The sequence below is a fragment of the Azolla caroliniana genome, unplaced genomic scaffold (assembly GCF_043228905.1).
Source record: "Azolla caroliniana isolate FFs.n. ecotype wild unplaced genomic scaffold, voAzoCaro1.0.p SCAF_11, whole genome shotgun sequence".
Classification (NCBI taxonomy): Eukaryota; Viridiplantae; Streptophyta; class Polypodiopsida; order Salviniales; family Salviniaceae; genus Azolla; species Azolla caroliniana.
This window is the reverse complement of record NW_028230446.1, coordinates 18,859,278-18,870,734: the sequence shown is the minus strand read 5'-3', so window position 1 is coordinate 18,870,734 and position 11,457 is coordinate 18,859,278. Positions and strand designations below refer to the sequence as shown.

Below are 11,457 nucleotides of genomic sequence, written 5' to 3'. Positions count from 1 at the left end.
GGTTTAGTCGTGAAGGTCAATGAACTGGTGAACTAATATTGGTGAACTAAGACAAAGTGTCACCTTTGTCTTGAACCTTGAGATTTGCATCCATATAAAATTTGTTTTTTATGCCATAGTTTTCTCCATTTGGGTTCTTGATTGCAAATCCCAACTTAAACTCTACATCTTGCTTTAGATTACATGAATATGAGATCAATTGTATAAAAAAATGATGAAGAATGTCTAAGATGAAGACCTTAAAGTTTTAGTCATAGTTTTTATGATGCACACAATAGGCGTTGAGTGCATCTGATGTAGTCATTTTTATATATCAACCTTAATTGTGAGCTTTTTAAATTAGCATTTGTTAGGATTTGAAGAGAATAATCAAGCGTTTGATGAATATATGTATGCCAAGTTTAATACCTTACGTTGTTCATGGATGAATGACTAAAATTAGTAGCACAATAGTGAATTTGTTTACCAACACATAGATGTTCTTGGTATTTGACGTGTTTGGCACCTTTTTGAAGCAATACCAAATTTGAACCTTGGTGAGGTAATTATTGAAATGTTGACAAGAAAACGGAAAGATCCAATCATATGCTTTCTTGAGAATGTTTGAATATAATATTACATATAGTTTGAAAATGTAAATTGTAAACTTGTAGTTCAATGAATCACATGAAAGATGCCTTTCTATAGGAATTAGGTTGGATATTGAATCAAGCTTTTTGGAAGAATTCTCTTTGTGGTCAATTTTTGTAGGTTAAGAGTCAAGACTTTTGTTGTGAGAGTGATTGGTGGCCATGACAATGATGTCTTTTGAGGATAATGTATTGGTGGCAAAGAGAAATATTCCATCTTGTGAATATAGCCCTATATATTTTCATGATTTCATTTTTGTTGTAACCTAGTGTTTGAGCTTGCAAAAAGTTAGGAAACATGGACAAGCACAATTCAAGGAAATTGAAATGAGAACATTTCTTTGAATTGGAGAAATAATGGGGAACTAGTTAGCGTGTAAGATGCTAATGGCTTGAGGAGTTTTAAAAAGCCTCAATCGAGTTTTCCACGTTTGTCCTTAAAAGAGGGGAATCCTTTGCATATTCTATTGTTCTAGGGAAGTGTAAATCATCAGGTCAAGTTTCTTGACATGTTTAAGCTACCTTTTTAATTAGTAACCATATTTTAAAAATATAAAAATAATGTCAAGATCTTAGCTAGATGAACACAAAACAATATCAAGATTGGAGTGAATGCACTATTATGTTGCATTTATCTAATAACCTTCTCAAGCATTCAATCATACAAGAACTTTGATGGGCTTGCCCTTTGTAGCTCCTAGTTGTAAATGTAGATATGCACTCAAAGCCAATCGAAGTATTGTATGGCATTTGCTAGAGAATATTTAACTTTGAGGTAATTGTCCAACATTAGGAGCACATTAAATGATGGCATGAAAACCTTCAAAAAGTTGATTGACTAGATGCGGCAAGCAATTACTCATATTGATTTCCCTTTCATCTCTATAGTGAGTTATTATTTTTAGCAGCATAATGCTAAGCCAATGACATGTTGACTTCATATTGCACTCTCTTTTTTAAAACATGCCATGTTCATATTTTGGCTAGATTATGAATTTTTATATAGTCCTCTCAAATTTGGCACGATCAATTGGACAATGGCCTAATGACCAAGTAGAAAAGTAATTGTAGTGTGGACTATGGAATTATTTTGCCATTTCGGATATGAAATTAGATCATATCATTGTCTTTTGATAAACTGTCCTTGAAAAAGAAGAAGATTATGATCCTTGGATGTGCGTAGCCCACTCTTTGCAATGCAAGCTTTGGATGCGCATGTGAGCGTTAAGAGTGGATCGTACGATGGAATGTCATGCAATGTATAATTAGAGAATAGGATTGACGCAACTCTCCATAGTCTAAATCTTTGATAAGCCCAGGGAAGGAGATCTCTTCTCGATTGAGGTGATACACGATTGCATTCCACGGAGAGAGGAAGGCGGTCGACACAAACATGTACACATATCTTCGAGACAATGAAGAAGAAGAAGAAGAATGATAACGAAGAGTGCCCAAATAGTCGGACATGTCCAATAATTGACTTGGGCGGTCGCCCATGGAATGGGAGCACCTATACCCACACCCACACCCACTTAGACAAGAGACAAAGGACTCATAAGAAAAGAAACAGAGAGACAAAGAGACTTACTCAGGAACAGGGGCTCTCTGTTTGATTGATTGCCCATACATATATAATACAAAAACATACATAAATTGCTCTTGAAGAAGAAGAAGAAAGAAGAAGAAAACAATCTGCAAAATCCAGAGATAGGTATGGGAGGCGGTGCTCTGTTTCGAGGTGTGGCACGATGGGTTGGATCAGCAACAACTGCCGCCATATCCTCCTCTCCTGCTCAACAAGCCTTGTGCCGCTCGTCCTCCTCTTCTTCTATCATCAGGAGACCAGAGAGCTTTGGCTGTGCTCTGAAGCAAACAAATGCAAAAGAAGAAGAAATAGCTCATCAATATGTGTTGTTTCCTCCTCCATCCACAGAAGAGGTCGACGAAGCTACGGATGATCTCCGGGTTGCTCTTCACCTGTGAGTTTTTCTTCTTCCTCCTCCTTGTTTGTTCTTGAGATTTTTCGAGATAAAGCTATATATATATATATTTATGAGCTTTTCTGTGAAATAGTTTGTTATCTTTGTTAGAAATATTAAGAAACGTATACTGGAAAGGCTGCCTATCGTTGTGAGATTTTTTTATTGTGTATTTTTATCACGGAAAAGTCCCACCTTTTTTCTGAGTTATTTCTAATCTACTTAAGTGTAGGGGTTTTCCATGCAGTCAATGAAAATTCGGCTTTAAGCTTTACCGCACACATAATCTAACAACAATTAAGTTTTATGCTTTACCATGCACATAACTTTGTACTTCCAAACTAAGGTTTTACCAATGTCTTTATTGATTAAACATTTAATCTTTACAGATAACTCTTTACATCTGTACAGGTAATCTAATATTTTCAATAATTGATTTAATAGCTTTGTTCCCCATTACAAAATCAAAGATTAAAATTCTATGAATGAAAAATTCTCTTATTTTTTGAAGTTTGTTTTGTCTTGGTTTATCAAATTCTCTCCTCTCGGGAGTAGTCTAGGTTTAACGTTAATTGGAGTTTTTTCTTTTTAAAAGTGTTTTTTTATTAAGGTACCTCCCCATTGAGTCATACAATGGTTAATACTCCTAGTGTAACTCTCACAACGAACAAAAGTCTGAATGCAAGAAATTGAATAGAATTAAGAGGATCTCTGGCAATATCAACCAAGTAAACTAATTTGTTCAAGTCATTTTTTATCATTGACCTCTCCCATATTAACATTCATACCACATGATATTGTTGTAGTATTTGCTAGATTCTTTCCTTATATCAATTGGGATTGAATCTGTACATTTGTAAAAGCCAGGCAAACAAATCTTCAATTTCCAAGGGGGAATACTGATTGCGAATGCACCTAATTCATTTGTTGGAGCCTCCCTTCTCACTTAATGTTCTTGCTTAAGCAACTTACGCATGGGGAAGGCTTTTGATCAGCTTGAAAAAAGCTCTATTAACATAGAAGATTATATGGGAAAGATTTTTTACTGACAGATTGGTAGTTGGATGTGAAAAAAGTTCTCATCTTTTTCATGTTGTTTAGATTTTTCCTTTCGCATATTTGTTGTCTTCTCATACTTTATAGGTTGTGTATGTTTATATTCATACAGATCATTACCGGCATCTCAACTTATCCAAGATACTTCACCTATATCAGATGTTACAGATAGAGAAGAAGAAGCTGAAGAAGAAGAAGAAAATACATTATTAGTTTCCAATAAACAGGTAATGGATGTGTCAAGGTCATCTGGTGATGACTTCACAGAAAGGAAGAGGTCTGTAATGCAAGCACTTCATCTTATGCAAACGAATCCAAAGGTTCAGGTGTGTGGAATTGTTTAATGAATGCTATATTTTCTTGTTTCTCCACATATTTATACCAATGCTATATTTATTCCTTGTTTTTCGTCATAGTTATATCAATAATGTTCAGGAGTATGGAATCATTTAATGAAAGCTACTTTCTTGCTTTTCAACATATATATATATATATATGAATGCTGGATTTTTTTGTTTTTCTACATGTTTATACCAATGTCGTTCAGGTGTGCGTGGAATCATATAATGGAAGCTACTTTCTTACTTTTCCACATATTTATACCAATGCTTGATTTCCTTGTTTCTTTACATACTTATATCAATGATATGCTCCATTAACTTTCGGTTTATCTCCTGATTTTAAAAACTTCGGTTATGAAATTGCCTTCTCAACATGTATTCATCTCTAAGGATGTTAATTTGTTGGCTCTGATCCTGCTTGATTTTCTTGTTTTCCCACATAGTTATACCGATGATAGATTTCATCAATTTTCGGCTGGCCTCCTGATTTTAGAAACTTTGGCTGTTGAATTGACTTGTCAATGTGTTCTTCTATCAGGATGTTGTTAAATCATTGGCTTCTGATCCTGCTGTTTGGAATGCAATGCTAAATAATGAAAAATTACTGCAATTTGCAAGCTCTCAACCGTCTACAGATGGTACTTTTGAAAAGAAAATACTTCTTTATATTAATTTGGGTCTTTGTGAGTGTTATGTGAAGTCTGAAGAAGAGCATTCTCCCTTATTCTTTTACAGAGCATCAGAAGGATGAAAAGGATAAGCCAAAGGATTGTAATGAAAATAGTTTTACAAAGTTGTCTTCAAAGGTTTACGATATCTATAGTGGTGTGAGCGAGAAAGTGTTGGGACTTTTCCATAAAGTAATATTCCTATTCAATTCTATCTACGGATCCACTAATCAAAATTTCCTACCAAAAGGCAATGGTAATGCGGTAGACAAGACAGTTGTTTCTTGTATGATGTTGGCTGTAGCAGTGCTTCTAATGGTGTTCGTCAAGCGGGGATCGAAGTAAGATAACATTGAGCATTCTTTGGGCTATAGGTTGGAAGCATTTTGTATATAAATTTGTTCATAGTTACTAATCCTTTCAAAACAATTGGGATTTGATACACACATGTATAATGTAAATGGCTAAATATTTGTTAAAGATTATTGATGTTGCATATGCCCACATGTCTGGGATTATTATAGATATCATCCTGGATAGTTTCACGATGCATGGTTTTATCCATCCATTTGTAGGATTTGGGTACTGATGCATTTTTATAAACAAATGTAAATGCTTTGCTGTGATCCTAGGTGTGTCAATATTGGAACATTGTGTTAAAGAACCTGTAAGTACTCAAGAATTTAGTAAGGATGAAAGCATCTTGGGAAATGCAAAGAGGATTATAGTTCTTTTGTGGACAGGAGACGGCTAACCCAGAATTAAAGGTTGTTACAAATCGACAATACTGGAAAGAGTTTTGGAATGGGATCAACATTTTTTCTTGTAGAAGTCCTCTAATGTTTCACAAGAAATTGGGAGGCTTGGATTGATACATGGAGCTACTAGTGAATTGGCTCTGTTTTTCCACTTATTTTTACTAAGCTCCACAAGATTATAAATCAAGAAGCCCAGGGCAATCAATATAGGGCATTATTGTGATTCCAACATTACAATACAATATTGTGAAATAAAAAATTTGCTATGTAAAGCTTATTCTAACATTTGCAAATGAGTGAACCATAAGAACCCGAAGTCTCTAACCTAGACTAACTTGAAGCAACCTCATGTTGTAAATCATTTCAACTACGAATTTACATATTTGACTGGAGTAAAAAGGAACTGAGATCAACCATGACTCACACCTTCATTAATGAATTGCTTGAGTGTCAGAAATAGGATATGCAATTACTGTTTGAATGCATCCTATTGGATTCTGTCATGCAAAAGCTCAAATTATTCATCGCATTTAAGTGAACAAGTTTTTGATTAATGTAAACCTAGAATGTGCATGCATTTGTGAGTGCACACATGCAACAAGTGGCCTAGAGCAATGCATCTTTGCTTGAAAGCCAAGTAATTATCTGCTCCCAAAGTTATTGCCTTGTGGATTGTGAAGACTTTTGGGTCAATGCATGGCATCACCAATATGATGCCAACCTCCTTCCCCAAATATATGAACTCTCTAATAGATTGCATTAACATACTTCTTGAATACGTTTGTCACATCGTCTAATTTAAGTGTATGATTAGACTAATTATGATTGCTTATTGAATGAGCTATCCTAAGCTCCATCGTTAACTTGGTTTTCTTGATTCTAGAAAGTAGTACACATTTCCATTTCTTGCATTGCAAAGAAACAATAACAATCATTAGTACTCCATAGGACAACTTTTCCACAACAAGGTACCAAACTATTCATCGACTACAAAATCTTAATTGAACCTTATGTGGATCTAGGCACAAATGACTGAACTATAGCGACTTGAAGACATCATTTTGTATCTAGAAGAAGAGACAAATATCCTATTTGCCATTGAGACTTTTGAGACATCATTTAACAAATTCAGCAGTTGTAACTAATGTATATAAATGTTCATAAATACTTTCCTCAAAAGTGCACATTAAATACATGCAATATGAATAGTGAGTAGATATTTGTAGCACTCTTCAAGGTGCACATTGAATCCCTACTTACAAAATTGTTGATTTTATACAGTATTGGATTGTTGTTGCTCAAATTTGGCATTATCCAGTTATAGTAAATATTTATCATATCGATATCATGCCATATAGCGTCATATGATATAATGTCATATAATGTAATAGTTTAGGATGTAATATGCTAGAATATTCATACAATTTGGATTCTAAGTAGAAAACTATAGAAATAAATGTGAAGTATGAATGGAGGAGTCTAATATCCAAATGTTCTATTGGTGATTTAGATTTTGTGACAACATCTATTTCAACATGGCAAAGTGGTCATGTATTATAGGTGAGGATTTTTACTTATTTGTATGAAACATGGAAACATGGAAACTTTACTTGAACTTACCTTGCTATTTTAGTGTATAGGGTAGGCATTTCTCAAAGAGTTTACCTAGTCCATGCAATCACATAAAATTCATTCTCTTTCTTGGATGGAATTTAATAGGATTACAAATGCCATACTTTATTTCATGTAACTATAATTGTTTATCAGTATTGTATATGGATCTGTAAAATTTTACATGGTGAAAAGAGAAGTTTGAGAATGTTACACCGATTAGTCAAGTGGTCAAGTGTTGTGCATTATATTATTAATGCTCCAATGCACTTCAAGCACACATCATTTATGAGCGTGAAGGGAAATGAAAATGGTTGGATAAATTCAAATGAACCGCAAGAGACAATGATAGTACGAGGGGGGCAAACGATTGGTACACACAACACACCCTAATCGTGTAGGTATGGGATCTCCAAAAATGGTAGAGCCTAGAGGGCATGATACATTGTATTATTATCTTTAACATGTCAAACATTGTATTATTATTATTTTGCACATTCTATGGCACATTGTGGTAGAGAGAGAGTGTGTGTGTGGGGGGGGGGGGGCATGGGAGGAGGGTGCATGTGTGTATGCACACTAAAATTGAAAAGTTGAAGTACCTATATGTATAAATGATCCTAGTACTCATAACTCGGTGCATTTTTGTTGGTATTTGGGTTGTGACGCAATTTGTGCATTTATCGAATTTCCATTTTTCCAGAATAGTCCAATAACAACATGTGGCCTTTCTTTGCAATTTGGAAAGATATAATTGCATGAAAGTGTGAACCTTCTCGTTGCGCCCTATATACGACACAAACCATTGTCAGACTCACATCAATATTAGGATGGTTTCGGCATAGAATAGGGAAAGCATTTTAAATTAAATGCATTATGTGAACCACATGTCCGTGGGTATTTGGATTGTTTTGACATTATGATGATTGAAACTTTATTCTAGATGTTCCGAGGTTTCTGAAATTTAAGAAAGGAAGAATTTGTGGATCAAGATGGTTAGTTAATTGTGGTCACAAAGCTAATGTCAAGTTACGATAATAATAATGAAACACGTTTATATTTTCATATTTGTAATCAACTTCACGGTTACATTATATGTGGGGCTATGGGAGATTGAATAATATCTTTCATCATTAATCCAATAGAAGGTTCACATACATTAGTCTTGCATGATTCATATATTTATTAAGTGGCATCAAAACACATGCATTAATATTGGACAATAATGTACATTGTATAAGACTTAGTGGTCCCAAAACTCATGTCATGTCACAATCATTTTAAACATTGTTTACATTGTTGTATTTCCAATAAACTTCAAGACAACATTCATTAAATGCGAGTTGTGGAAGCTTGGATAAAGTTTGAATAATTAATCCAATAGAAGGCTAAAACCTTTGAATTGGTGAAAAAAATGTCTTATGTGTATATATTTACATGAAGGGTTGAGTATTGCCTTGATCGACATGAGATCGAACAACAAAGCCAAGAGCTTTTAACACTATTGGTTCAAACATTTGATGTTGTAAGCGATGTTCAAAGGTTTAAATTTCACGCTTGCTCTCGGTAGTCGTAGATTGCAACAAGACAAGAAAATCACGAGGAGTGATGCCTTGGGCCTTGGGCTTGAGGTATACAATGCTATGAAGGAGGGGTGGTGAGGAAGGCCCAAGGTTGAACCCAGGGAACACACTAAATTGGACCGTGTCACTCCATTTAGGGTCTAGGCTATCATGCGAAGGCTTCTTTTCTACAACCAAAGGGTTCATGGAGTCGAGTTCGAGATGTGTCTTCGCCTCGACAAAGAAAAGACAAGGGGGTCTTTCGAGAGAAAAGGCAAACTTATGGGCAATCCAAACATCTATAAGACATAACCCAAAGACCTCCACAAGTTTAGAAGGCCATCTGGTGACCCACCCTATCCTCCTCTTCATGTTTTCTAGCTTCAAATGGCAAAAGACCTTGAAATCTGAGTTCAATTCCACAAGCTGATGATCCCCACTAGTGCATCTCCGACACAATGTTTCGAGCACATAATACTCACTTGATGACACATTGGTGCATCGATTCACAAGTACCACATCCTCGAAATTTGTCGCGGCTTCTAGCACCACTTTTCGGGCCTCGGATACGACTTTTCCGGACTTCCGTACCATCTTTCCAGCATGGGATACCATCTTCTCGGCCTCTGATACCACTCTTCCAGACCGCGATACCAATCTCCCAGCACGGGACACCCTCTTTTTGGCATCATCCGATACCACTTTCCCATACTCCGAAACTACTTTACCCGACTCAAACACTGCTTTTTCAGACTCCAATACCACTTTACACGATCGGGAAACCATGGCACCTGCATCGGTGACTACTGTCACCGAATCCGATACAACCTCTCCTGACTTTAGCACCACTTTTTCGGCCTCAGATAACACTTTCCCGGCCTCCGACACCGTTTTCTCGGCTCCATAAGTGATGGTATCGAATCGATCGAACACTACCGCATTCACACACGCCTGTAAGCCATAACGGAAATGTCCTGGCTTTACGAACCGAACCATAGCCATATCTGGTTTGATCATGGAGGCTATAACACCATATAGTTTGTCTTTTATATGTTGAGTACTACTAGTACATGGGTTCTCCTTCCTTAAGGCCTTGTGCTTGGCTTTTATCAAGTATGCCGTGAATCTTCGTAGCGATACCTCAGCTCTCCTTATGAGTTGGGCAAAGTGGCCCATATCGGGAAGAGTGGTTGGATCTACATAGAAAGGTTTCGAATCAAACCTCACCGATTCTGTCCGGTTAGATTCATTGAACCATTGATCATCATCGACTTCGGTTACATCCGAAGGAAAAGCCGCCTTCTGATCGTTCGACATATCAGCATCTTCTATAAGTTCTTGGACATTGGCATTAGACATTGATGTGGAAGTAGTAGAAGTGGAAGGGGCCTTGGGGTCTTGTGATTTATGGACCAGTTCGGTTTCGTCACGAACTTTGTAGATGATTCCTAGCCGCACAAACTCTCTTTCGACAGCAATGGACAAGGAGCTCGAATCGAGTATTCTCTTAGGATGGCTTTGTGTTGGCATTCTTGTTCCTATAAGTGGTCGCGTGGACATTAATACATTGGCATTCATTGCTGTGTTTGACGGGCTCATTCCTTGTGGTGTCATGGATGTTTCGTGGCTACAGATCACCGTTCCAATAGGGATTTGATCTTCATCCTCCGGTACTGAGGCCTTCATACCAATGTTATGGCGCCCATTGATCGTCTCTTCATCTCTTAACTTGTGAGGCCACGCAACCGAATCACGTTGCATCGACACATCTGTACTAACAAATTGTGGAGACTTTTTTGAGTAAATAATTTAGTAATTTTGCAAATTTTGATTTGATTTAGCCGAATGTTAAAAACAAATCACAGATTCAATCAACAGTTTTTTAAAGGTTAATTACAAAAAACCCCATACATACATACAAACCTATGTATGGATGGATGTATGGATATATGTATATATATACTCACACAATAGAAAAGTACAAGGGTGAGGATACCATGCTAATTATAATTTATTCCTGAGCCTAAAAAGTGTAATTATAGTTGGATGATTTACCTGTGAAGATGACTGATTTGGATATATGTATATATATACTCACACAATAGAAAAGTATAAGGGTGAGGATACCATGCTAATTATAATTTATTCCTGAGCCTAAAAAGTGTAATTATAGTTGGATGATTTACCTGTGAAGATGACTGATTTGCTTCTTTGCCATGGATATTGGCCGGTAGCACTAGGAGATGATCTTCTAACTGCTGGGACATTGACATGATTGGGAGTATATTTAGTATGGTAATGGGTGATGGGCTTACTATAAGTATAACCTAATGCACCCTTATGATTAATGTCCACCTTACTATAAATCTTAGTACTATTAGTATTATAATATTCTTGCTTGAAGAGAGGCCATATTTGTCTCCTTAACTTGATGTACTTGTATTTATTAGGTAATTTACTCATGATGTAACTAGGATTAGGATTAGGATTAAGATTAGGGCTAGGATTAGGATTAGGGCTAGGATTAGGATCAGGATTGCTTATATTGAAGTTGTGGTCATGATGATGCAGATCAGTATTACTGATAAGGATAGACTTCATGGCTGGAACAGAGCAACCACATGATGTGGTGGCTACAATCTTATAACTGTTAAGTTTGTTATTATTGTAGCCATGTTGAGTAGCCTTCCCATGATTCACCTGACATATGGAGGAGACATGATGGTCTTTGGTGTTTCTAAAATCTCTAGGCCTGCCCTTGCATCCTTTCATAGGCTTTGCATTTGCAGTAGCCATGGTTTCACAAGATTACAGCACATATGTATATGTATATGTGGGGTGCATATCGATTAC

General features: G+C 36.2%; 2 protein-coding genes across 5 annotated transcripts; one reads left to right on the top strand and one right to left on the bottom strand.

Moving 5' to 3' along the window:
- Nucleotides 1-2,301: 2,301 nt before the first annotated feature.
- On the top strand, nucleotides 2,302-5,173 carry LOC147858299 (uncharacterized). 2 transcript variants are annotated; one of them, XM_087326678.1, is made up of 5 exons: nucleotides 2,302-2,608; nucleotides 3,777-3,854; nucleotides 3,885-3,990; nucleotides 4,544-4,643; nucleotides 4,741-5,173. In XM_087326678.1, the coding sequence occupies exons 1-5, from the start codon at nucleotides 2,343-2,345 to the stop codon at nucleotides 5,016-5,018; spliced, it is 828 nt and encodes a 275-aa protein (XP_087182804.1). In that variant the 5' UTR covers nucleotides 2,302-2,342; the 3' UTR covers nucleotides 5,019-5,173. The 2 variants fall into 2 exon arrangements, with proteins under 2 accessions (XP_087182804.1, XP_087182803.1); XM_087326677.1 differs by having other exon boundaries at nucleotides 3,777-3,990.
- Nucleotides 5,174-8,544: 3,371 nt separating this feature from the next.
- On the bottom strand, nucleotides 8,545-11,457 carry LOC147858298 (uncharacterized). Of its 3 annotated transcripts, none has more exons than XM_087328013.1 (3): nucleotides 10,965-11,457; nucleotides 10,791-10,862; nucleotides 8,545-10,373 (listed from the first exon to the last, which is right to left on the bottom strand). In XM_087328013.1, exons 1-3 carry the CDS (start codon nucleotides 11,398-11,400, stop codon nucleotides 8,587-8,589), a joined length of 2,295 nt encoding a protein of 764 aa, XP_087184139.1. In that variant the 5' UTR covers nucleotides 11,401-11,457; the 3' UTR covers nucleotides 8,545-8,586. The 3 variants fall into 3 exon arrangements, with proteins under 3 accessions (XP_087184139.1, XP_087184140.1, XP_087184138.1); XM_087328014.1 differs by having other exon boundaries at nucleotides 10,791-10,859; XM_087328012.1 differs by having other exon boundaries at nucleotides 10,791-11,457.